Below are 27,072 nucleotides of genomic sequence, written 5' to 3'. Positions count from 1 at the left end.
TCATACAATAATGGGCACTTGTACAAAAGGAATCGGCAATGTTAATTTTCGTATCAATTGGATATATCAAATTAGCAAAGGTAGCTTTGAGGGTGAGTTTATTTGGGAAGAGTTCCTTAAAACAATATGTTGTGAAACCAACCAGGAATGTGCTACTCTGGTAAAGTGCCATGAAACAGGATTAATAAATGATGTCAGAGTAAAGGATCCTCCAGAGAAGGGGCATCACAGTGTGATAGAATTTCACATTCAGTTTGAGGGTGAGAAACCTGGGTCTGAAACTAGTGCCTTGTACTGAAATAAAGGTAGTTACAGCAAGACGGAGACACAATTGGCTGAAGTGGAATAGAGAAATAAAGAGTAAAAGCTAAGATGGCAGAGACGTGGTGGCAGACATTTCAGGCAATATTTCATAACATCTCAATTCAGATATATTCTTTTGAGAAAGAAAGGCTCTATGAGGAAGATTAACCATCCCTGGTGAACTAAGGAAGTTGAGGACGGGATGAAATTGAAAGAAGGGGCAAAGACCAGTTGTAGTCTCAAAGATTGGGAACATCTTGAACAACAGAAAAGCAAATAAAACAAAACAAAAGCGGGGGGAAGTTAGATGATGAGACTAAACTAGCAAGGAAAATGTAACCAAACAGTAAGCATTTCTACAAGTATAGAAAAAGTAAAAGAGTAGCTAAAGTAATCATTGTTCCCCTTAGAAGATGAAGCTTTGGGGATTAATAGCAGGGGACACAAGATGACAGAGATTTTGAACAAGTATCTTGTATTTGTCTTCATGGTAGAAGACACTAAAAGCATCCTAAAACTAACTGAAAATCAGGGAAAAGAGGAATTTAAACTATCTTTATCACTTGCGAAAAACCTAATAGCTGACAAGTCCCCTGTCCTGATAGTCTTAAAACAAGTGGATATATTGGGTTTAATCTTTGACAGTTCCCGAGGTTCAGGAAAGATCCCAATGGATTGGAAAACTGCCAAAGTTATACTCCTATTCAAGATAGGAGGGATACAAAGTCAATTAGACTAACATCAGTCATTGGGAAAATGCCAGAATCCATTATTAAGGGGGTAAGAGCATGTCACTTTGAAAACCATAACACAATCAGGGAGACCCAACATGGTTTTATGAGAGGATAATTGTATTTGACAAACAGAGTCCTTTGACGATGTGACAATTAGGGTGGATAAAGGGGAATCAGTTGGATTGCGAAAAGGCATTCAATAAGGTGCCATATAAAAAAACAAGTTCCTGCATAAAGATAAGAGCCCATGGTGCTGGAGCTAAGATACTGGTGTAGATAGAGACTGGCTAACTGACCAGAAACAGAGAGTCAGGATAATTGGAACATCTGTGAAGAAGGGAGTGCTGTAGGGATTTGTGCTGGGGCCTTAACCACTTGCATCCAAATTAATGACGTGGATAATAAGACAGAGTACATGGTAGCCAAATTTGCTGATTCAAAGACAGGTAGTTGTGAGGAGGAAACAAAGAGTCTGTAAAAGGATATGAGGAGGTTAAGTGAGTGCGCAACACCTTTGAAAATTGAATATTTTGTGGAGATATCTGAGATTATCTACTTTTATAGGAAACATCGAGAAGCAAAATATCGTTTAACTGGAGAGAGACTGCAGAATGCTGTGATACAGAGGGATCAGGGTATATTAATACATAAAAAAGTCAGCATACAAGTACAGCAATTGATTGAGAAGATAAATAGAATGCTGTCCTTTGTTTAATAGGGGTTGGAATATATAAGTAGGGAAATGTTGCTCCAATGTATGGGACATTGGTGAGACCGCACCTATTGCATATAGTTGCAGTCTCCTAGTTTTGAGATGCAGATTTGCATTGGAGGTAGGTCAGAGTAGGCTCTCTTGACTGACTTTTTGGATGAAAGGCTTTGTTTTGAGGAAAGATTGAGCTGATACTTATGGGAGTTTCAAAGAATGAGAGGTGATCCTATTGAAACATATAAGGTACTGGGGGGAGTGGGGAGGGAGGGCAGGAGGTTAGACGGGGTAGATGCTGAGAAGATGCCTCTCCTTGTAGCAAAACCAAGAACTGAGGGGAATAAAGAGTTGCCCGTTCTCCACTGTAGATAGCCCTGGGTCAATGAATCAAGTATGAGATAGACAAAGTCTAACTGTTGAACTATAGGAAGAGTTAAGAATCATTGTGACATTGAGGTTTAGGTTGTGTTGAATGGCAGAGCAGGCTTAAGTGCTGCCAGGCCTATTCCTGCTCCTACTGAAATCCTTTGCTCAAAGGCTAGCAGAAGGTTTGAACTCTCTTCCCCAAGTGGTAATTCAAGCTAGACCAACTGAGAGATTGGCAGATTTTTGTCAACCATAAGGTGTTAAGGGATATGGGAAAAAGCTGTTCTGTGGAGTTAGGTCACAGATTAGCCTCACGCTGATCTCTTTGAATGGTGGAACAGCCTTGAGAGGCTCAAATGGCCAACTTGTGTTAGAGGCTGGGTGAATTGGCAGGATAATACTGATAAGTTGAGATGAATTAGAGGCGGGGGACCCTTGTGTCGAACCAGATAGACCAGAAGGGCCTAAGGCTTGCTTCGATATGGTACATTTGAAGATGCCTCAGTAAAAGCACGACAAAATGGTATTTCATTTTACATCACTTCTTCTGTTCAAATACAGCAATACTCAACTGTTCTATGACAGAAAAAGAACATGCTTGAATCTGGAAAATGAAGGTTCAGAAGGTATCCCTTATCTCAAAGGCACAAATGAATGACATTTTCTTTCACATTGCAAAAAGTCTACAAATTCACATGCAATGGCTCTCATGACGGACACATACAGATCCCTCACTTGCTGGAGTCGGGTTACGAACTGTGTGTGCATATCTTCCTGGAGAATTTGTCATGTGACCTGTAGACTTTCAATCGTCTCACCCAGTCAAACAGTTTCCCTCCCTCACCCCATCAACCCCTCTCAAAGTGTTCCAGGAGAGCATCCCAAACGCACACACACACACACACACTTGACCACCTGCACTGTTCACAGTTGCGTCCAGGAGTCTCCAGGAGAGTTGTGGAGCTGCAGGAGTTTGTACGACAAGATGAATTGAGCTCGGTGCAAACAGCTCTGCTGGGATGGCTTCTAACACAAGCCGCAAGTTTTATTTGCCACAAGCAGTGGGGTTTGCATTTAAGGGGCCGAAGGAGAATGCAGGGCCCTCTGGGTCATTCTGCGAGGCCAATCAGCAACGGAAACCACAAGCATGTGCGCTGTGTGACGCCTTTGGGAAAGTGTCGCTCTTTTCAGCTCGTTAACATTTCTGTAAACAGCCCAGTGGCATTACTGCAGCCATGTGCTCAATTGTGCGGCCGCTTTAGCGCATTCAAACTCCCAAGGTCCAAAGAGTAAAATTGCGCGCTGCAGAGTGCCAGTCGCAACTCACAAGAAATCAGACACAGCCCAACGTTTATACAGATTTAGCGATCTGGGCAGCCCCTGGGCACAGCAAGTAGCGCCTCCCTGCTTCAGTAGATGAGGAAAATTGTGGCAGGACTGTCTTGCAGGGGTGGCACTTCTAGTAGTTGAGAAAAATGGGCACTAGCAGAGGAGAACCAAAGTTAATTCAGGCAGATATAAGGTTACATAAGAACAGAATTAACTAAAGCTGCTGCAAACCACACACAACTCCAAATGCATTCTGACCAATAATTATCCTTAGTACCACATCTTTGTTGCTGGGATCAATGGAGTTGCTACTTTGGATAGGTGGTAAAAGGCATTTGGACAAAATACACAGATCAGCTAAGGAATGGCAGAAGGACTTTAATGTAAACCACGACAAACATCCCCTCACAAAGCACTGTTTATTTGTCAGTAGGCCCGGGCATGAACAGACTGCTCCCCACCTTCAATAGAAGCTGGTACTTCATGATTCTCTGAACGGGTTTGATAAGTAAGTCATTCAGCTGAAGCCTGTGGCCTAGTTGCTGCTTCAGCTCCTGAAAAAACAAGGACAAAACGTTACTTTGGCAGGCCGATCGGCCTTAGGTCTCCCTAAGTATCATTACCCACCAAAATTACCACACAATGGCGCACCATATTCTCTGCATGAAACTGCTGACTTGATGCCTTTTCACATGAATTTCACACTCAGATCAGTGTAGTGTGTCAATACGGGGAGTGATAGCTAGTCACCCAGAAACTAAAGCTCCCTCAACCTACTCTGCTTTAAGTTTAAACCCATTTCCCATATCAGTCCTCCTTACAGCCCATAAGGGATGGTTTATTTTGAACCGGTTGCTGTCAGATTAATTGCCCCAGACTTGCACCCACAATTTTTGTCAAATCTTTACAATTGGCAGTGAAAATGGAGCCTGCAAAGGACTCAGAGCCACCCCTCCAGAGATGAAAAGGTGACGAGCAAACCACCTTGCCATCTGGTCTCCCTATTTATGAAGAGATGCTCGAGGGCATGTTACTGTTGAATTTAATCCAAGCACTGTGCGTGCAATGTCAAACCGAAATGAAAGGGCACTCACTTCAAAGTAGGTGTCGATGTACTCGGAGACGATATGCTCTGATTTAGGTTTATTCTGGCAATAAACCACGTACATGTGTAACCGTCTTTCCTGGAAAATAATACATGTTCATTCTACTTGAGAATTAACGGCAGACAAGAACACACCATACAGGCCCCACACCGTCCTCTTATAACACACACTGAGCATCTTCACTGCTGTCTGTCCCTGAAATGCTCTTTCTCCAGCCACTAAGCTCGCGTCTGTATCAAAGCACACACTATCTGAGGAGCCAACGGCAACGTAGCTGTAGCAAGTTGTGCGGGCCACTTTGCCAAGCTAATGCCAAAGCCCCCTGGCTTCATGAGGGGCAACTGGCGCATGAATAACACTGCTGAGTGTGCCACTGCCACTGATATCACCGGTTCAATGGGAGGACGGAGAGAGGCAGTTTGGAGCATTTGAGGCTGTGTCCTTTGATCATAAGCTGCTGGAGTGTTTCCCCCTCAGCATCAACCGATGGTATACCAGGCCTGGTAGCCTGTGATGAATGCAGGAGACGGGAACTTATTGTGCCACAACAGGGGGCACAAGAGACATTCTGACTCGAGGAAATTGTTTTTAAAGAAAAACAGAGACGAGGGGGCAAAGGAATGGCAGGGTTTCCTGCACTTTGTGATGAATACAAAAGATAAATAACCAAGACTGAAGAATCGTTGATGTCTGTGGTCCCTCAACCTTGTGAACCCAAGAGCTGTGAACTGAACAAAAGGTGGACTTTGTCTTAATTTAAAAAATTAATATTGGTGCCAGAAGATGACAACTTAAACACTTCTCATTGTATTTTTTTTTTAAAACACAAGTGCACATCCTGGAAGGCCAAAGCTTTGAGACTGCCAATGCTTAATGCCACTCTGCTGTAGGTTATTTCCAGAGAGATATCAATTGATTTATTTTAAATGGGTTCTATTAAAAGAACTGTACCAAGGTGGATGAAGCAACTGTCCCTGACTCTCACACAGGCTAACTGCAAGATGTTTGATGTTTAAGCTGCATAGGAATAACAGGGGCACAGAGACACCATTCAGTCCCTTAAATCTGTTCCTCTGCTCAATGGGATCATGGCCAGTCTGTATCGGAATGCCATCTCCTCACATAAGTGACCTAGCTGATACCTGCAAAAGACAAAGTGCAATGAAGGGTCATTAGTCTGACCCCTGGGATGTTCTGTGAGGAGACAGCGAGGTGTATTCTCTGTGGTTTAGTTCAGTGAACTCATTGACACTCCCAAAATTCTGACAGGCCTTGACAGAGAAGATGCAGTCCTCCACCCAGCTGTGGACGGTCTAGAACCAGGGGACGTAGGCTCAGAATAAGTGGCAGCTTTTTCAGACTGAGGTGAGGAGACATTTCTTCACCCAGAAGGTGGTGAATCTTTAGAACTCTCCACCCCAGAAGGCTGGGGAGGCTCAGTCATCGCGTATATTCAAGACAGAGATTGATAGAGTAAAGGTATCAAGAGATAGTGCAAGCAAATGGACTTGAGGTAAGAAAATCAGCCATTGTCCATTTGAATGGTGTTGCTGCCTTACAGAGTTCATACAGCAAGGAAACAGACCCTTCAGTCCAACCAGTCCATACCAACCATAATCCCAAACTAAACTATTCGCACCTGCCTGCTCCTGGCCCATCTCCCTCCAAACCTTTCCATTTCATGTACTGTATCCACATCCACCACTTCCTTAGGAAGTTAAATCTTCCTCCTCTCAGTTTAAAAATGTGTCCCCTAGTCTTGAAATCCCCCCAACTAGGGAAAAGATACCTGTCATTCACATTATCCATGCCCCTCATGATTTTATCAACTCCTATAAGGTCACCCCTCAACCTTCTCAACCTCCAATGAAAAATGCCCCAGCCAATCCAACCTCTCCCCTTAACTCAGTCCCTCCATACCCGGCAACATTCTGGTAAATATCTTATGAACCCTCTCCAGCTTAATAATATCCTTCCTGTAACAGAGCGACCAGAACTGGGCACAGTTCTCCAGAAGAGGCCTCACCAATGTCCTGGACAACCACAACATGACGTCCCAACTCCTACACTCAAAGGACTGAGCAATGAAGGCCAGTGTGCTACACACCTTCTTAACCCCCTGTCTATATGTGATACAAACTTCAAAGGATGATGTTCCTGAACCCCAGGTCTCTCTGTTCTACAACACTACCCTACTCTTAACTGTATAAGTCCTACCCTTGTTTGTTTTACCAAAATGCAATACCTCACATTTATCCAAATTAAACTCCATCCGTCACTCCTCAGCCCATTGACCCAGCTGATCAAGATCTCTTTGTAATCTTAGATAACCTTCTTCACTGTCCACTGCACCACCAATATTGGTATTGTCAGCAAACATACTGACCATGCCTTCTATATTGACATCCAAATCATTTATATAACTGACAAAGAACAGTGGACTCAGCACCGATCCCTGTGGAACACCGCTGGTCACAGGTCTCCAGTCTGAGAAACATCCTCCACCACCACCCTCTGTCTCCTAACATCAAGTTTTGTGAGACACAATTTCCCTCGCACAACACCATGCTGACTACGCCTAATCATTCCTTGCCTCTCCAAATGCATGTAAATCCTATCTTTTAGAATCGCCACCTACAACTTACCCACCCCCAAAGTCAGACTCACAGGTCTATCATTATCAAACTTCTCCTTACATCACTTCCTAAACAAAGGCACAACATCAGCCACTCTCCAGTCACCTGACCCGTATTCATAAATGGAGTCATAAGAGTCGAGATGTACAGCACAGAAACAGACCCTTCGGTCCAACCTGTCCATGCTGACCAGATATCCTAACCTAATCTCGTCCCATTTGCCAGCATTTGGCCGCATATCCCTCTCAACCCTTCCTATTCATGTACCAATCAAGAAACCTTTTAAATGCTGTAATTGTACCAGCCCCCACCACTTCCTCTGGCAGCTCATTCCATACACCCACCACCCTCTGCGTGAAAAAGTTGCCCCTTAGGTCCCTTTTATATCTTTCCCCTCTCACCCTAAACCTATGTCCTCTAGTTCTGGACTCCCTGACCCCAGGGAAAAATACCTTGTCTATTTACCCTATCCATGTCCCTCATGATTTTGTAAACCTCTATAAGGTCACTTCTCAGCCTCCAACGCTCCAGGGAAAACAGCCCCAGCCTGTTCAGTCATAGGTCACATTTTCCAACTCATTACTAATGATAGATATTTCTGCAAGGCTTGATGGTCTGAATGGCCTCCTCCTGCACCTGTTTCTTATGTTACTGTAATTCGACGCATACAGTACGTTGGCCTCTGACGACTCATAGAATCATTATGGAATCCTTATAGTGTGGAAGCAGGCCATTTGGCCCATCGAGTTCACACTGACCGTCCAAAGAGCATCCCACCTAGACCCAATCTCCTACCCTATCCTTATCACTATGGGACAACTTAGCATGACCAATCCATCATAACCTGCTCATCCTTGGGCACTATGGGACAATTTAGCATGGCCAATCCACCCTAACCTGCACATCACTGGACACTATGGGACAATTTAGCATGGCCAATCCACCCTAACCTGTACATCCCTGGCCACTATGGGACAATTTAGCATGGCCAATCAACCCTAACCTGCACATCCCTGGGCACTATGGGACAATGTAGCAGGACAATTTAGCATGGCCAATCCACCCTAACCTGCACATCCCTGGACACTATGGGACAATTTAGCATGGCCAATCCACCCTAACCTGCACATCCCTGGACACTATGGGACAATTTAGCATGGCCAATCCACCCTAACCTGCACATCCCTGGACACTATGGGACAATTTAGCATGGCCAATCCACCCTAACCTGCACATCCCTGGACACTATGGGACAATTTAGCATGGCCAATCCACCCTAACCTGCACATCCCTGGACACTATGGGACAATTTAGCATGGCCAATCCACCCTAAACTGCACATCCCTGGACAGTATGGGACAATTTAGCACGGCCAATCCACCCTAGCCTGCACACTACGGGACAATTTAGCATGGCCAATCTATCTAACCTACACATCTTTGGACTGTGGGAGGAAACTGCAGCACCCGGAGGAAACCCACGCAGACATGGGGAGAATGTGCAAACTCCATACAGACAGTCACCTGAGGCTGGAATCGAACCCGGTCCCTGGCGCTGTGACCAGTTGATGGTGGTTTATTAATTTACAAAGGCTATGGAATGTGAGCTGCTGATGCTGGAGGTCCCAGTCCCAGCCGTTGGTCAGGGGGCTTGATGACAACATTCTTGGCTGCCGAAAACATATCATCTCCTGGCCACAGGCAGACCTGCAGTACCGCTCAGGGAGACCTCAGAGGGAGGACAGGACTGGAACTACTCCCCGCCCCCTGGTTGAAGTTCAGCACTCCAGCAGATGTAATTGTTTCCCATTCGGATCTCTTGGGACGACCTTTCAAATGATGGATGCTCCGGTTCAAGTAGGAAGTTGTGTCACAGCTCATGTGTTTCCATGGCAATTCAGCGAAGGGGCAGAAGCATTTGAAGTTGACTTGCAGAGTCATCGGGATGCACAGCATGGAAACAGACCCTTCAATCCAAATTATTTATGCCGACCAGATATCCTAAATTCATCTAGTCCCATTGCCACTATTTGGCCCACATCTCTTCCTATTCATATACCCATCCAGATGCCTTTTAAATGCTGTAATTGTACCAGCCTCCACCACTTCCTCTGGCAGCTCATTCCATACACGTACCCCCCTCTGCGTGAAAGAGTTGCCCCTTAGGTCTCTTTTATATCTTTCCCCTCTCACCCTAAACCTATGCCCTCTAGTCTTGGAGTCCCCTACCCTGGAGAAAAGATCTTGTCTATTTATCCTATCCATGCCCCTCATGATTTTATAAACCTCTATAAGGTCATCCCTCAGCCTCTGACGCTCCAGGGAAAACAGCCCCAGCCTATTCAGCCTCTCCCTGTAGCTCAAACCCTCCAATCCTGGCAACATCCTTGTGACTCTTTCCTGAACCCTTTCAAGTTTCACAACATCCTCCCTATAGTAGGGAGTCCAGAATTGAACACAGTATTCCAAAAGGGGCCTAACTAATGTCCTATACAGCCACAACATGATCTCCCAACTCCTATATTCTGAGCTAGATGGGAAACACAATGGAAGATGGGCACACATCCCCTAGACACATTCAGTCATATTTGCCACCCACTCCCCAAAACCCTCCCGAACAACAGTAATTGACCTCAGGGTTCCGGAGGGAGGTGCCATTGAGCACAGGTCAATAGGAAGCCTATCATCAAGTTCTCCACCTGTATACCCAGTCCTTTCTTTTGGATGAAATGATTCTAACTCTTCTTACCATCATTTATTTGAATGTCATGGCTGGGGTTTTGGGTCGGGGCACCAACATCCGACTTTCCCTCATTTGGCCAATTAGTGGTCGTAAGTCACGCTTGTTGTCTAATTAAGGATGGTGCCTGGGCTCTTGAAATTGGGGAAGGCATATGGAGGCCCTTGAACACGGAAGGAGCTGCTGCCTGGCATTGCAGGGAAGGGACAGAGAAGGCCACCATCACCTTGAGGAGCCATCTCAGTATACAGTCTCAGCTGCTGGATATCCATTGTGGAGAGGGGGGGGTCTAGAATATAATTTTACCTATTTTAATTGGGCATTCTGTCTCTGTTTCTACCTCGGGTGGGAGGAGCAGAATTGGGTTGGCAAACTAGGGGCACTGACCATACTGCAAAGTTACGCACTTGCCCATTCTATCCATGCCTTTCACAACCTTATAAACTTCTATTAGGTCGCCCCCTCAAGCTCCTGCGTTCCAGTCTATCCAACCTTTCTTCCTAGCTAAAACTCCCCCCTACCAAGCAATATCTTTGTAAACCGTTTCTGTACCCTCTCCAGAGCATCCACATCCTTCTGGTTGTGTGGTGACCAGAACTGGACACAATATTCCAACTGTGGCCTAATTAAAGTTCTATAAAGATGCAGCAGAACTTGTCTATCCTTATACTCAATGCCCCTTCCAATGAAGGGGAGCATGCCATAGGCCTTTTTTACTCCCTTATCTCCCTGCGCTGTGACCTTCAGTGATCTGTGGACCTGGACACCCAGATTCCTCTGCATCTCATACTCCGAAGGATTCTGCCTTTCACTGTATAATTTCCACTTGTACATGACTTTCCAAAATCCATCACCTCACACCTGTCTGGATTAAACTCCATCTGCCATTTTTCAGTCCATGCCTCCACCTGATCTATATCCTGCTGTATCCTCTGACAATCCTCCTCACTATCCGCAACTCCACCAATCTTTGTATTGTCCGCAAACTTACTAATTAGACCAGCTCTGTTTTCTTCTAAATCATTTGTGTAGACCACGACCAGCACTGACCCCTGTGGAACACCACTAGTCACAGCCCTCCATTACGAAAAGCATCCTTCCACCGCTACCCTGTCTCCTATGACTAAGCCAGTTCTGTACCCATATTGCCAGCTCACCCCCCCGATACCATGTGACTTCACTTTTTGGATCAGTCTGCTATGAGGGACCTTGCCATAGGCTTTACTGAAGACCATGTAGACAACCGCTTTTTCCTCATCAATCATCTTCGTCACCTCCTCAAAAAACTCAATCGAGTGAGGCACGACCTCCCCTGCACAAAACCATGCTCTGTTATATTCTCAAAAGGGCTCTGCCAGTCTCCATAAGCAAGATTTTAAAAAATTCATTCATGGGATGAGGATGTTACTGGCTAAGCCAGCATTCATTGCCCATTCCTGAGAGCAATTAAGAGTTAACCTCATTGCTGTGGGACTGGAGTTACTTGTGGGCCAGACCAGGTAAGGATGGCAGTTTCCTTCCCGAAAGGACAGTAGTGAACCAGATGGGGTTTTCCAACAATCGACATTGGATTCATGGTCATCATTAGACTCTCAATGCCAGATTTTTAGTGAATTCAAATTCCACTGCCTGCCGTGGTAGGATTCAAACCTGGTTTCCCAGGACATTACCTGGGAGGTGTGAGGTGATGGATTTAACAGTACAGTAATAATACCACTAGGCTATCTCCTCCCTAATCTATCACCTATAAACTCAAGTCTGCTTTTTTAAGTGATGTTGGTCAAGTGTTAACCAGTAAGCAGGAGGAAAATCACTGTGCTTCAACAAAATAATTGCATGAGATTTTGTTTGCTGACCTGAGAAGGCAGATACGGTCTTAGTTCAGGTTTGCATGCCTGACAGAACATCTTTCCTAAGCACTGGAAGAATCAGCTCAGACTTTGTATGTGTTACTGGAATGGGACTCCATCTTCTGACTCAAAGCCATAAGTGCCTACCAACTGAGCCATGGTTGACACTGAGATGATCATGGAACTTAAAAACAAATGGATCACAGCATTCCTGACCAATCAAATGTGATTGTGCCCTACACTGGGATCACTACCAAAAGGATTCGGCAGTTTCTGAACCCCAGAAATAGGAATAAGAGACCATTATGCCCCTCAGACTTGATCTGTCATTCGATACGATCATGGCTGACCAACTCCACTTTCCCGCCTGCTCCTTTGAGCTACTGGGAGATCAAAATTCTGTCTTTCTTGGCTTTAACTGTGAGTGATGGAGCATCTACAACCCTCTGAGGTAGAGATGTGTGAAAACTCAAAACCTTCTGAAGGAAGAAATGTCTCCTGAACTCAGCCCAAAATGATCGTCCCCTTACCTTGAGACTAGTTCCCACCCCCCTCATCCCTGTGTGTTCTTGATTCTCCAGCCGGGGGCAACTTCTCAGTACTGACTCCGTCGAAGCCCTTCAGAATCAAGCCTGCCTCAATGAGATCCCTGCTCATTCTGCTCCACCGCACAGACCATCAACCCAGTTTACTCAGACTCTCACCATCGCTTCTTATATCGAGGATCAATTGAATGAATCTTTGCTACACCACCTCTGATACAAGTAGATCCCTCTTTAGATACAGAGATAAGAATGTGGCCCCTGACCCACCCCAATAAAAGTAGATCCCTCCTTAGATACAGAGATCAGAATGTGGTCCCTGTCCCACCTTCGATACAAGTAGATCCCTCCTTAGATACAGAGATCAGAACGTGGTCCCTGTCCCACCCCCGATACAAGTAGATCCCTCCTTAGATACAGAGATCAGAATGTGGTCCCTGTCTCACCCCCAATACAAGTAGATCCCCCCTTAGATACAGAGATCAGAATGTGGTCCCTGTCTCACCCCCAATACAAGTAGATCCCTCCTTAGATACAGAGATCAGAATGTGGTCCCTGTCCCACCTTCGATACAAGTCGATCCCTCCTTAGATACAGAGATCAGAATGTGGTCCCTGTCCCACCCCCAATACAAGTAGATCCCCCCTTAGATACAGAGATCAGAATGTGGTCCCTGTCTCACCCCCAATACAAGTAGATCCCTCCTTAGATACAGAGATCAGAATGTGGTCTTTCACGAAACAGGGCTTAACTTAACAGGGCTTTTAACTAAATGGGGGATGGGGAGGGAGGGGGGTTAGGGCTCAGTTATCGTGGAAATTAGTAAATCTGAATTAAAGGAGGAGGTGAGATTGCGGAACTCAGCAGAGGTTATTAAAATCTCCAGCACAGACAGAAATAGGACCGAGTGCATGGAAAGTGTTAGCAATCAAACTTCAAGCACACTAGACAAACTAATGACAACGAGAAGTGGGACGGTTAATACAGGTCTGAAGGTGTTATATATGAATGCACATAGTATAAGGAATAAGGTAAATGAGATTGTGGTGCAGATCAAAATTGCGTGCTAAGACGTGGTGGACATCACAAAGTCGTGGCTGCAAGGGGTTCAGGATTGGGAGCTGAATATTCAAGGATATACATCCTATTGAAAAGTTAGGGAGGTGGGCAGAGGGGGTGGGGTTGCCTTATTACTAAGAAATGAAACAAAGAAGGGTCAGATGCTGTAGAATGCTATGTGGGTAGAATTGAGGAACCACAAAGGTTAAAAAAATGATACTTGGAGTTATGTACAGGCCTCCAAATAGTAATCAGGAGCTAGGGCACAACATACACCAGGCGATAGAAAACATATATAAGAAAGGCAAAGTTACAGTGATCATAGGGATTTCCATATGCAGGTGGACTGGGGAGTGGATTGCAAGATAACGACTTTGTGGAATGTCTATGAGATGGCTTTTTGGAGCAGCTTATGTTGGAGCCCACTAGGGAACAAGCAATACTGGGTTTAGTGTTGTGCAATAAGGCAGACTAGATAAGAGAGCTTAAGGTGAAGGAACCCTTAGGAGGCAGTGATCATAGGGTGATTGAATTTACTCTGCAATTTGAGAGGGAGCAGACAGAATCAGAGATAATAGTATTACAGTTGAATAAAGGCAACTACAGAGGCAAGAGGGAGGAGCTGGATAGAGGGAGAGGAGCCCAGCAGGAAAGACAGTGGGACAGCAATGGCAGGGATTTCTGGGAGTAATTCAGGAGAGACAGCAGAGATTCATCCCGAGGAGAAAGAAGCATAATACAGGGAGGATGAGGCAATCATGGCTGACAAGGGAAGTCAGGGATAGCATAAAAGCAGAAGCATTAATGTGGTGAAGGGCAGTGGGAAACCAGAGGATTGGGAAGCTTACAAAGACCAACAGAGAGCAACAAAAAAAGAAATAAGGAGGGAGAAGATTAAATATGAGGGTAAGCTAGCCAGTAACATAAAGGAAGACTAAGAGTTTCTTTAGATATATAATGGGCAAAATAGAGGCAAAAGTGGAGATTGGGCTGTGGAAAATGACACTGGAGAGAGAGTAGTGGGGAACAAGGAAATGGCTGAGGAATTGATAATTACTTTGTATCAGTCTTCTCGATGGAAGACATGAGTAATATCTCAAAAATTCAAGAGAGTGAGGGGGCAGAGGTGAGTATGGTGGCCCTCGCCAAGGAAAAGGTGCTAGAAAAACTGAATGGCCTGAAGGTGGATATATCACCTGGACCAGATGGACTACACCACAGAGTTCTAAGGGAGTTAACTGAACAGATAGCGGAGGCATTAGTGGTGATCCTGCAGGAATGACTAGAATCAGGGAGGGTCCCAGAGAATGGAAAATCACTAACGTAACATCCTGTTTCAAAAAGGGTGTAAGGCAAAAGATGGAAAATTACAGATTGATTAGCCTAACCTCAGTCATGGGTAAGATCCTGGAATCTATTGTGAAGGATGAGAGTTAGACTCCCTACTGTGCAGAAACAGGCCCTTCGGCCCAACAAGTCCACACCAACCCTCCAAAGAGTATCGCCCCAAACCCATCACTCTACATTTACATCTGACTAGGGCACCTAACGTACACATCCTTGAACACTACGGGCAATTTAGCATGGCCAATTCAGCTAACCTGCACATCAGTGGATTGTGGGAGGAAAGCGGAGCAAACCCAGGCAGACACGGAGAGAATGTGCAAACTCCACACAGACAATCACCCTCGGCTGGAATTGAACCTGGGTCCCTGGTGCTGTGAGGCAGCAGTGCTAACCACTGAGCCACAGTCGCACCCTTAATACGTCTTAAGACTTCTGAACACTTGGAAGGATGTGGTAAAATAGGGCAAAGTCAGCATGGTTTCATCAAGGGGAGGTCATGCCTGACAAATCTGCTAGAATTCTTTGAGGAAGTACCGAGCAGGTTAGACCAAGGAGAGCCAATGGATGTTATCCACCTGGACTTCAAAAAGGCCTTGGACAAGGTGCTGCACAGAAGGCTACTGAGTAAGATAAGGGCCCATGGTGTCAGAGGAAAGGTGCTGGTATGGATAGATGATTGGCTGTCAGACAGAAAGCAGAGAGTGGGGATAAAAGGTTCCTTCTCAGGATAGCAGCCGGTGACAAGTGGTGTTCCACAAGGTTCAATCTTGGGACCACAACTTCTCACTTTATACATTAACAATCTCGATGAAGGAACTGAGGGCATTCTGGCTACGTTTGCAGATGATACAAAGATAGGTAGAGGGACAGGTAGCGTTGAGGACGTGGGGAGGCTGCAGAAGGATTTGGACAGGGTAGGAGAGTGGGCAAAGAAGTGGCAGGTGGGATACAACATGGGAAAGTGTGAGGTCATGCACTTTGGTCAGAAGAATAGAGGCATGGACTATTTTCCAAAGGGGGAGAAAATTCAGAAGTCTGAAGTGCAAAGAGACTTGGGAGTTCTAGTCCCGGATTCTCTCAAGGTAAACCTGCAAGTTGAGTCAGTAGTCAGGAAGTAAATGCAATGATGGCATTTATTTTGAGAGGACTTGAATATAAAAGTGGGGATGCACTTCTGAGGCTCTATAAGGCTCTGGTCAGACCACATTTGGAGTATTGTGCGCAGTTTTGGACCCTATATCTCAGGATGTACTGGCCCTAGAACAGAGGTGGTTCACAAGAATGGTCCCAGGAATGAAAAGCTTAACATATGAGGGACGTTTGAGAACTCTGGGTTTATACTCGGAGTTTAGAAGGATAAGGGGGGATCTAATTGAAACATATAGAATACTGAATGGCCTGGACAGAGTGGATGTTGGGGAGATGTTCCCATTGGTAGGAGAGACTAGGACCCAAGGGCACAGCCTTAGAGTAAAGGGAATGGAGATAAGTAGAAACTTCTTCAACCAGAGAGTGGGGAATCTATGGAATTCATTGCCACAGAAGGCTGTGGGGGCCGGGTCATTGAGTAGATTTAAGACAGAGATAGATAGGTTCTTGATTACCAAAGGGATCAAGGATTACGGGGAGAAAGCAGGAGAATGGGGTTGAAAAACATATCAGCCATGATTGAATGGCGGAGCAGACTTGATGGGCTGAACGGCCTAATTTCTGCTCCCATGGTCACTGTCCGACCTCCGATACAAGCAAAATCACTCCTTAGATACAGAGATCAGAATGTGGTCCCTGCCTCACCCCCGATACAAGTAGATCCCTCCTTAGATAGAGATCAGAATGTGGTCCCTGTCCCCCCCTCCGATACAAGTAGATCCCTCCTTAGATACAGAGATCAGAATGTGGTCCCTGTCCCACCCCCCGATACAAGTAGATCCCTCCTTAGATACAGAGATCAGAACGTGGTCCCCGTCCCACCCCCCGATACAAGTAGATCCCTCCTTAGATACAGAGATCAGAATGTGGTCCCCTTCCCACCTTCAATACAAGTAGATCCCTCCTTAGATACAGAGAACAGAATGTGGTCCCTGTCCCAACCCCGATACAAGTAGATCCCTCCTTAGATACAGAGATCAGAATGTCGTCCCTGTCCCACCCCCCGATACAAGTAGATCCCTCCTTCGATACAGAGATCAGAATGTGGTCCCCGGCCCACCCCCGATACAAGTAGATCCCTCCTTAGATACAGAGATCAGAATGTGGTCCCTGTCCCACCCCCCGATACAAGTAGATCCCTCCTTAGATACAGAGATCAGAATGTGGTCCCCGGCCCATCCCCGATACAAGTAGATCCCTCCTTAGATACAGAGATCAGAATGTCGTCCCTGTCCCAACCCCGATACAAGTAGATCCCTCCTTAGATACAGAGATCAGAATGTGGTCCCCGTCCCACCCTCCGATACAAGTAGATCCCTCCTTAGATACAAAGATCAGAATGTGGTCCCCGTCCCACCCTCCGATACAAGTAGATCCCTCCTTAGATACAGAGATCAGAATGTGGTCCCTGTCCCACCCCCAATACAAGTAGATTATTCTCTAAATATGGAGATCGGAACAGGACTGTGCACAGTATTCCAGATGTGATCTCAGCAAATCCCCATCTAATAGTAGTAAGTAAATAGATCCTTGTTGGTCAGGGGGTCAAGGGTTATCAGGAGTTAGCAGATGGGTAATGTGGAATTCAATACACTAATCAATCAGCCTTGATCTTGCTGAGTGACAGAGCAGGATTGAGGGGCCAAATAGTCTATTTCGGCTCCTATTTTGTACGTTTGCATGTTCATAAGGATTGCAGTCTATTAAACGATTTATAACTGCACGGACAGTGGGTGAGACTGGGTTGGTTGTACTAAAAGCAACCCATGTCATGACAAGACCAGATGTGGGGTGGGAAAACCATGGAAGGATGGAATCAGGCTGTAAAAGTATTGAACTCAATGTTGAGTCCTCGGACTCAACTCATTCCCACTCACTCTCAGCTGGTTTACTTTCAGCACAGATTATCCATTCTCTGCTACCCTCAGCTCTCAGTATCACTTATTCAGCTTCTCCTGTCATGTCTGCCACACATAATTCACCTTTTCCCTATTTGTCAGTGCATTGAGTACAGGAGTTGGGTGGTCATGTTGTGGCTGTACAGGACATTGGTTCGGCCACTGTTGGAATATTGTGTGCAATTCTGGTCTCCTTCCTATCGGAAAGATGTTGTTCAACTTGAAAGGGTTCAGAAAAGATTTACAAGGATGTTGCCAGGGTTGGAGGGTTTGAGCTACAGGGAGAGGCTGAACAGGCTGGGGCTGTTTTTCCTGCAGCGTCGGAGGCTGAGGGGTGACCTTATAGAAGTTTATTAAATCATTAGGGGCATGGATAGGGTAAATAACAAGGACTTTTCCCTGGGGTGGGGGAGTCCAGAACTAGAGGGCATAGGTTTAAGGTGAGAGGGGCAAGATTTAAAAGAGACCAGAGGGACAACGTTTTCACGCAGAGGGTGGTACGTGTATGGGATGAGCTTCCAGAGGAAGTGGTGGAAGCTGGTACAATTACAGCATTTAAAAGACATCAGAATGGGAATATGAATAGGAAAGGTTTAGAAGGAGAAGGGCCAAGTGCTGGCAAATGGGACTAGATTAGTTTAGGATATTTGGTTGCATGGATGAATTGGGCCGAAAGGTCTGTTTCCGTGCAGTACATCTCTATGACCCTATGCCAGAGGAAGTGATGGAGGCTGGTACAATTACAATGTTTAAGAGGCATTTGGATGGGTATATGAATAGGAAGGGTTTGGAGGGATATGGGCCGGGTGCTGGCAGGTGGGACTAGATTGGGTTGGGATATCTGGTCGGCATGGACGGGTTGGACCTAAAGGTCTGTTTCTGTGCTGTACATCTCTATGACTCTATTGCTCTCTCTGGGCTCCACCTCCACCTTTCTGCTCTCCTCTTGTTCCCAGTCTATACTTCAGCATAAATATCATTTTTTCCTTGCTTTTATCCTTTCTGATGAAAAGTCATCAGTCTCAAAACATTAACTCTGTTTTCATCCCACCGATGCTGCCAGACCTGCTGAGTTTCACCAACAATTTCTGTTTTTGCTTCACATTTTCCAGACCACTTTTGGTTTGGTTCAGTCTACATGAAGAGTGCAGTCCCCCATGACTTTTAAATCATCTTTGTTACAAACCCAAACAATTTATTGCTTAATGCCCTTTCAAATGGCATAACCATTCAGAGCCCGATAACCTGCCTCCACCATCATTTTCTGACCTTGTTATTCTTAAATCTCTACCCATACTGGTCTGAGGAAGGGTCATTCAACCCCAGATGTTAACTCTAATTTTGCTTCACAGATGCTGCCAAACCTGCTGAGCTTTTCCAGCAATTTCTGCCTTTGTTTCTGATTCTGCTTCCTGACTGAGTTAAGACTCTTTCTTACAAACATCCTGATGCCATCTTTAGGATCAGGGCTATCTTTTCATCCTTTTCCATTCTGCTTGTCTTTTTGAAATGTTGTTTACTCTGAAATATTTATTTTCCAACTTTGGTCCCCTTGTAACCATGTTTCTGTAATGACAATTAGATTGAAATCTTTCATTTCTGTTTGTGCGAATGCTCCACATATTCTGATAATATTACTTCAATTTTTATTTATTGCTATCCCCTGGATGGAAAATCCTATTTGATGCACTATGACCATTGCAGACTTAGTTCCTCTCTATTACTCTGCACCCACACTAATGTACTCTCCTAGAGCCTTGGCTTTGATGTTTGTATTTATAAATTTGCTTTCACCCCAAGTACCCCTTCATCCAGGAGAAGATGTCCATAATCCTGGCAGCAGGCAGGCAACACAGCCTTCGAGGTTCACAGTCTCATCGATCCTGCTAAATATACTGAATATCCCTTCAACAACTGCATTCCTCCTCTGACTGGAGTGGCTCTTTGCACAATGGTGCTGTCCCCAGTTTACTCAATCACCCTGTAGTCCCAGCTCTCGTCCGCACAGGGAGCAAGACCCTCCAAGCTGTTGGACAATTCCAGGGCCTGAGGTTCCTTCAGTGCTATCTCTGGACCCTGAGCTGTCTTTCTTACTGTTTACACCAGCCTCAGCCAGACCCTGACCAAATCAGAAGCACCCAGCCTAAGCCTGGGACTGTCTCCTGGAATAAAATCTCCAGGTCACTTTCTCCATTCCTCGATGCATTGCAGTGTCCGAAGTTCAGACTCTAGCTCATCACCTCAGTGCTCAAAGTCCTTGAGCTATAAACCCTTACTCCGGGTGTGGTTGGGTGGTTCACTTTGGTGTCCAGCAGCTCCCACATCCTACAGCTACAACACATCACCCACTGCTCTTCCACCTCCATCGTGCTTTATTTAATTAATCCGGTTCTAGGTTCAAAATGTCGCTCAACTAATACCTATTGCCATAGTCAGTCGCTTAACTAGCTAAGCAATAGATTGAACATAATATTTACATTTCCTGAGTACCACCTTAAACTGCCTGCAGACGGGGGAATAAAGTCATTGGTCACACTAAAAGGTTACCGACTCACTCACCTAATTAATGCCACTAAAAGTTCACAAGTGGGTGGAGGATGAAATAAGGTATATAAAAAAAGCTCGTTTCCCTTCCCCACCACGCTCCCACCAACACCAACGTCTCACCAACATCAAACTCCCACAAGCACCAAACTCTCACTAACAACAAACCCCAACTAACACCAAACTCCCAACGGCACCAAACTCTCACCTACACCAATCTCCTACTGGCACCAAACTCTCACCAACACCAATCTCCCATTGGCACAAAACTCTCACCAACACCAATCTCCCATGAACACCGAACTCCGACTGGCACCAAACTCTCACCAACACCAAACTCCCACTGGCACCAAACTCTCGCCAACACCAAATTCACACTAACACCAAATTCTCAGCAATGTCAAACTGCCACTGGCAACAAACTCTCAGCAGCACCAAAGTCTAATCATCACCAAACTCTCACTGGCACCAAACACCCACCAAAACCAACCAACACCAAACTCCTAATAACACCAACTTCGCACCAACACCAAACTCCCGTTAGCACCAAATTCTCACCAACATCAAACTCCCACTAACACCAAATTCTCACCAACACTAAACTCCCGCAGGTTCCAAACTCTCACCAACACCAAACTGCCACTGGTACCAAATCCCCACCAAGACCCAACTCTCACCAACATGAAATTTCCACTGGCACCAAATTCCCACCAACACCAAACTCCTACCAACATCAAACTCTCACCAATACCAAACTCCCACTGGCACCAAATTCTCACTAATACTAAACTCCCACTAACACCAAACTCCCGCTAGCACCAAATACCCACCAACATCAAACTCTCATTAACACCAAATGCGCACTGGTACCAAACTCACATTAACACCAAACTCCAATTGGTAATAAACTCTTACCTACATCAAACTTGCACCAGCACCAAATTCCCACTGGCAACAAACCCTCAATGTTACCAAATACTCAACAATATCAAACTCCCACTAACATCAAACTCTCCCCAACACCAAATGCCCACTGCTACCAAACTCACACTAACACTCTCGTTAGCACCAAATTCTCACCAACACCAAACTTCAACTAACATCAAACTCCCAATGGCACCAAATTCTCACCAATACCAAACTCCCACTGGCACCAAATACTCATGAACACCCAACTCTCACTGGCACTGAACCCTCACCAACACCAAATTCTCACTAACATCAAACTCTCACCAACACTAAACTCCCAGTAACACCAAACTTCTGCTGCCACCAAACCCACACAAACATCAAATTCTCACCAACACCAAGCTTCCACCTGCACCAAACCACTGCACTATAGTCCAACAGGCACCAAACTGCTGCCTGCGCTGAACTGCCAGGTTCACACTTGTTCGTCATCACACTTGGGCCTGTTGATCCCACTCTGTGTTCGCACCTTGAATACTATCCCACTTGCAGTCAGTTCTGGTCAACTGTGTCTTACATCAGATTTGACTCCTGAGTTGGGCCTATTTAATGTTCTTGAAGACTTAAGAGTTGACTGTTTGATACAGAATGTGAGGCAACTAAGAGGCAGGACAGAGACGATGGCCATGAAATACAGCCGCAAAATACAGGGGCCTCTGTTTTGGGTGCTCACCGGCCGGGTAATCGTTTCACAAAATACAGGCAGCATTTCCATCCCGACATGCAGTGCCAAGCATCCTAGGTACTTGCGCTAGCAGCAGGAAGGCACAATGGCAGCATCGAATTAGAAGTTTGCACTACGTTTTGCAGATTGAGCTAAGTGCGCATGCCAACCGGCGAGAAGGGCTGCTTCACGTACTGCCCAGTGGGTAGGCTAACAAATGAGACAGCCAAATGAGTGACAGCCTGGTTGACTACAGGCTGGGCATCAAACCCCACAACTCTTCAAATGCTTTTTATTCAGAGTAAATAAGCACAGTTTGTTTCTATAAATCAAGAAACAAAAACATTAAGATTCTCTCGTAAAGCAGCGGCTCATGTTCAGTGATGGCTCGTCGAGAGTTCGCCCAGGTTCCACATGGGCCTAGGCTGACTACCAGCAGCCTGGATCGCAGACACAGACAGCGAGTTTTGTTTTTGCCCAGCATTCAAATATGAATATGAAGGAGCAGCTGATTTATCTTCTCCACCTTAGGACAGTGCCCTTGAGGCCAACAGTATCCCTGCAGTTGTTCTCCTTTCAGTTCAGAGATACTGGGAATTAAATGCAGAAGTGCAATTCCCAAACTGCCTGAGTTAGCTCAGCACAGAGAAGGAGATGAATCTTCGGACTCCTGTGAGCTTGGGAATTTGATTTGGCTCATTTAGGGATGTGGCCTGGCCCAGCATTTATTACCCCGCCCCTAGATGCCCCTTGAGAAGGTGGTAGTGAGCAGCCATCTTGAACCGCTGCAGTCCATGTGCTGTGGGTTGACCCACAATGCCCTGAGGGAGGGAATTCCAGGATTTTGACCCAGTGACACTGAAGGAACGGCGATATATTTCCAAGTCAGGATGGTGAGGGGCTTGGAGGGGAACTTTCAGGGGGTGGTATTCCCATGTATCTGCTGCCCTTGTCCTTCAAGATGGAAGTGATGGTGGGTTTGGAAGGTGCTGCCTGAGGATCTTTGGTGAATTTCTGCAGGGCATCTTGTAGATGGGACACACTGCTGCTACTGAGCGTCGGTGGGGGAGGGAGTGGATGTTTGTGGATGTGGTGCCAATCAAGCGGCTGCTTTGTCCTGGATGGTGTTGAGCTTCTTGAGTGTTGTTGGGGCTGCACCCGTCCAGGCAAGTGGGAAGTAGTCCAGCTCACTCCTGACTTGTGCCTTGTAGATGGTGGGACAGGGCCTGGGGAGACAGGTGGTGAGTTACTTGCTGCAGGATTCCTTGATTCTGACCTGCTATTGTAGCCACTGTGTTTATATGGTGAGTTCAGTTTTTGATCAGTGGTAACCCCCAGGATATTGATAGTAGGGAAATCAGTGAAAGTAACGCCATTGAATGTCAAGGGTCAGTGGTTAGATTGCCTCTTATTGGAGACTGTGACCACCTGGCACTTGCGTGCTCTGAATGCTCCTTGTCACCTATTGGCCCAAGCCTGGATATTGTCCGGTTCTCACTGGGCCAATAAAAATAGGGAGGATTTTGCTAAAACTATACAAGACACTGGTCAGACCACAGCTGGAACACTGTGAACAGTTTTGGGTCTCTTTATCTGAGGAAAGACAGAGGCTGTCCAGAGAAGGTCCACTCGGCTGATCCCAGGTATGGAGGGACTGTCCCATGAGGAGAGGTTGAGGAGGTTGGGCCTGGACTCATTGGGGTTTAGAAGAATGAGAGGTGACCTTATAGAAAATCCAAGATTCCCTGGGGGATTGACAGGGGAGATGTAGAAACGTTGACACCATCTAGAACAAAGCATCCCAATTGATTGGCATTATACTCACAAACATCCAGGACGTTCTTCAGGAATTTCTTCTCTCAGATGGAGTGAATCTGTGGAATTCTTTCCCACAAAGGGCTGTCGGGGATAAGTAAGTATATTGAAGGCTGAGACAGAGGGATTTTTAATCAGGAAGGGGAATGGAGGGTTATGGGAAAAAGACAGGAAAGTGGAGTTGGGGATTATCAGATCAGCTATGACCTCATCTGAATGGTGGAGCAGACTGGATGGGCTGAATGGCCTCCTGCTGCTCCTACATCTTCTTGCCTCACAGCCTTATATGGACATGGACTGCTTCAGTATCTGAGGAGCCATGACCAACCAAGCCCTGGTGTATGCTGCATGGCAATGCCTCAGTCAATCAGGATGATTTATCAACCAATCAGCACCCTTTGCTTGGGCAATATAAACTGTTGTTCCCTTGAAGATTTTGTATTGTTGTGATTCTGCCCTGATGAGTGCAAGAAGAAAGGCTTCAACGGCAAGTCTCTTTTCTTCCAGTCAGAATCTTGTTCCGCCCTGCCAAGTGATTTCCAGAATGGCGTTGACAATTTGACTTTGAAGCTCCCTAATCTGATAACAGAGATGCTGGCTTGGTCTGAGTGGGTTCTGAGTTTGCTGCTTCTGAACCAGCAGCTTGCTTTTCCTCTTCTTCTTCAGAGCTCCAACACACATCCTCCTTGGAGGGTGCCCATGTCAATCCCAGCAACACCACTCCAAACTGGAGGCTCGGCTGGACAGGGTAGTGAAGGAAGCATTTGGCACCATTGCCATAAAATCATGAGGGGAGTGGACAGGGTTAATGGCAGGTGTCTTTTCCCTAGGATGGGGCATTTCAAGATGAGGAGGCACATTTTTAAGGTGCAAAGAGAGAGATTTAAAAAAGACATGGGGGCAATCGTTTTACACAGAGGGTGGCTCACATGTGGAATAAACTTCCCGAGGAAATGGTGGATGTAGGCACATTTAAAGGACATTTGGATAAGTACAGGAATAGGAAAGGTTTGGAGAGATATGGGCCAGGAGCAGGCAGGTGGGACTAGTTTAGTTTGGGATTATGGTCGGCATGGACTGGTTGGGCCGAAGGGTCTGTTTCCGTGCTGTATGACTGTATGACATTGGTGAGGCCACTTTCGGAATATTGTGTTCAATTGTGGTCTCCCTGCTATACTAAAGGGTTTAGAAAAGATTTACAAGGATGTTGCCGGGGTTGGAAGGTTTGAGCTATAGGGAGAGGCTGAACAGGCTGGGACTGTTTGCCCTGGAGTGTCAGAGGCTGAGGGGTGACCTCATAGAGGTTTATAAAATCATGAGGGGCTTGGATAGGGTAAATAGACAAAGTCTTTTCCCTGAGGTGGGGGAGCCCGGAACTGGAGCACATAGGTTTAGGGTGAGAGGGGAAAGATATAAAAGGGACCTAAGGGGCAATGTTTTCACACAGAGGGTGGTGCGTTTTTGGAATGAGCTGCCAGAGGAAGTGGTGAAGGCTGGTACAATTACAACACTTGGATGGGTATATGAATAGGAAGGGTTTAGAGGGATAGGGGCCCAATGGGACTAAGAGTAATTTAGTAATGCACAAGTTGGTCCAAAGGGTCTGTTTCCGTGCTGTACACCTCCATGACTCTAAGTATCAGCTTTTTTCTTTTGGCATTGCCCCACATGGTGCATGTGCTCAGTTGAGAATCTAGATGTGGCTAAGGGCAGTTCTAAGCAGTGTAGAAAAAGCATTCTGTGGTCAGAGGTGCTGATAGATTGAGTTATTAGGTGGATGTGAGCGATCCTAAGATGTGAGTAGGGGTTAGGGGTAGTCTTGACCACATTACAAACAGCAGCCAAATCCCATTCTTGTTTGTTGCTGGGTGCCCACAAATGTCACCGCGTTTCAAGAATAATGATGGCACGTGAAGTGTTTTGAGATTATGCGCCATCCTCATCTGCTTGACAAATGCAAACTGATCCATTGTAAAGGAGGAAGGGAGGTGATTTTATTTTCACCCCAGTTGCTATGGCCACAAAGTGGCACTCTTGCACTCAGCCCCTTTTTCACATCTGTCGTGGGAGAAACCGAAGAGTAACGTTTTCACCCAGACAGTGGGATGGTTGAGGCCAAAATATTACATGTTTCCAAGGAATGACAGGACCAGGAGTTGGATCAGCCATGATTCTATTAAATGGCAGATCAGATTTGAAAGGCAGAATGACCTACTCCTGCTCCTACTTTCTCCACCAGCAGATGGCAGATTTGCAAGATCCTGCTTTTTGCCTGTGATTGGTGTCACCCACTGAAGTGAGTCACATGGTCTCTGCTTAAAACTACGATCATTTCACCAAATAGTTGTCCTCATTTTCTCTGTCGTGGTCAAGGGTTACCAACTCTTCGTGGGCCTGGAGATGCCATCACATGACCTCCAGCCAACTGCATCCTCCCCACAATGCTCCTGCTTTCTTGACGGCATCCTGTTAGCCTTCAGGTAACTGGACAATGAGGAAAAACTTTGTGATTGGTTTGGTTGATTCTCTATTCCTGGTAAGACCTTATACTCCCATCATCTTTGATGTTTTTGGCAATTACCAAGAAAAAATATTCAAGGAAAATGAGGATAAAACTTCAACTTCTTTTTCTGTTGCCCCCGATGTTTCTCCTTCTGAGGTTTTCCTTACAGCAGGGTCTGGAGATTAGTTCACAGTGACAACAAGACAATCCAGGAAAATTGGCCAGTGAAATCTTTTATCCTGACAGCTCAGGGAGCAGAGAAAGATCAGAGTTCAGTTACTGCGACACAGGGTAAATTTACTATGAATTTACTCCATTCCTGGAGCAATCGAGGCACTGGCAGTTTTGTGGACACTGGCAGCACAGGCTAACCCTCACAGCCTGTAGTTTATTGAGGCACAGAGTTTTTAGCCCAACCACGTTCACGAGAAAAATACAGAGGGCCAATGGGAAGTTTGGAAAATTTTAATTACGCCGCAAGCAGAAATTTCAAAATGCAAAGCGATTCAATGTGATTGATTGCATCAATAACGTATCTTGGGACATAAAAGACAAAAAAAATTTGAAAATGATGAACAGCGAAGACCAATTGTGCAGCTACCAGTGTGAATAATAAGCTACTTAATCGCTTTGCATACCACCGGCTCACTCCCTCTCCATTTCCCTCTCACTCCCTCACCCTCTCTCACTCACTCCCTCACCCTCTCACTCCCTCTCCTCCTTCTCCCACTCCCTCTCCATCTCCCACTCCCTCTCCCTCTCATTCCCTCTCCCACTCACTCACTCCCTCCTTCTCCCTCTCACTCCCTC

At 45.8% G+C, this 27,072-nt stretch overlaps 1 protein-coding gene across 4 annotated transcripts in view; it reads right to left on the bottom strand.

Annotated features, from left to right (window-relative positions):
- Nucleotides 1–27,072, bottom strand: part of LOC122543389 (rho guanine nucleotide exchange factor 25-like) — a 351,958-nt gene that overhangs the window by 24,134 nt on the left and 300,752 nt on the right. For 3 of the 4 annotated variants that reach the window (XM_043682070.1, XM_043682071.1, XM_043682074.1), the window contains 2 exons: nucleotides 4,536–4,625; nucleotides 3,903–3,995 (listed from right to left, as the gene is read on the bottom strand). The exons of the other annotated variant lie outside the window; for it this stretch is intronic. In XM_043682070.1, coding sequence (XP_043538005.1) covers nucleotides 3,903–3,995; nucleotides 4,536–4,625 — 183 coding nt within the window. The remainder of the gene's footprint in view (nucleotides 1–3,902; nucleotides 3,996–4,535; nucleotides 4,626–27,072) is intronic. 4 annotated transcript variants of the gene reach the window in all.

Source organism: Chiloscyllium plagiosum, chromosome 43 (assembly GCF_004010195.1).
Source record: "Chiloscyllium plagiosum isolate BGI_BamShark_2017 chromosome 43, ASM401019v2, whole genome shotgun sequence".
Classification (NCBI taxonomy): domain Eukaryota; kingdom Metazoa; phylum Chordata; class Chondrichthyes; order Orectolobiformes; family Hemiscylliidae; genus Chiloscyllium; species Chiloscyllium plagiosum.
This window is presented reverse-complemented; position numbering and strand designations above follow the sequence as displayed.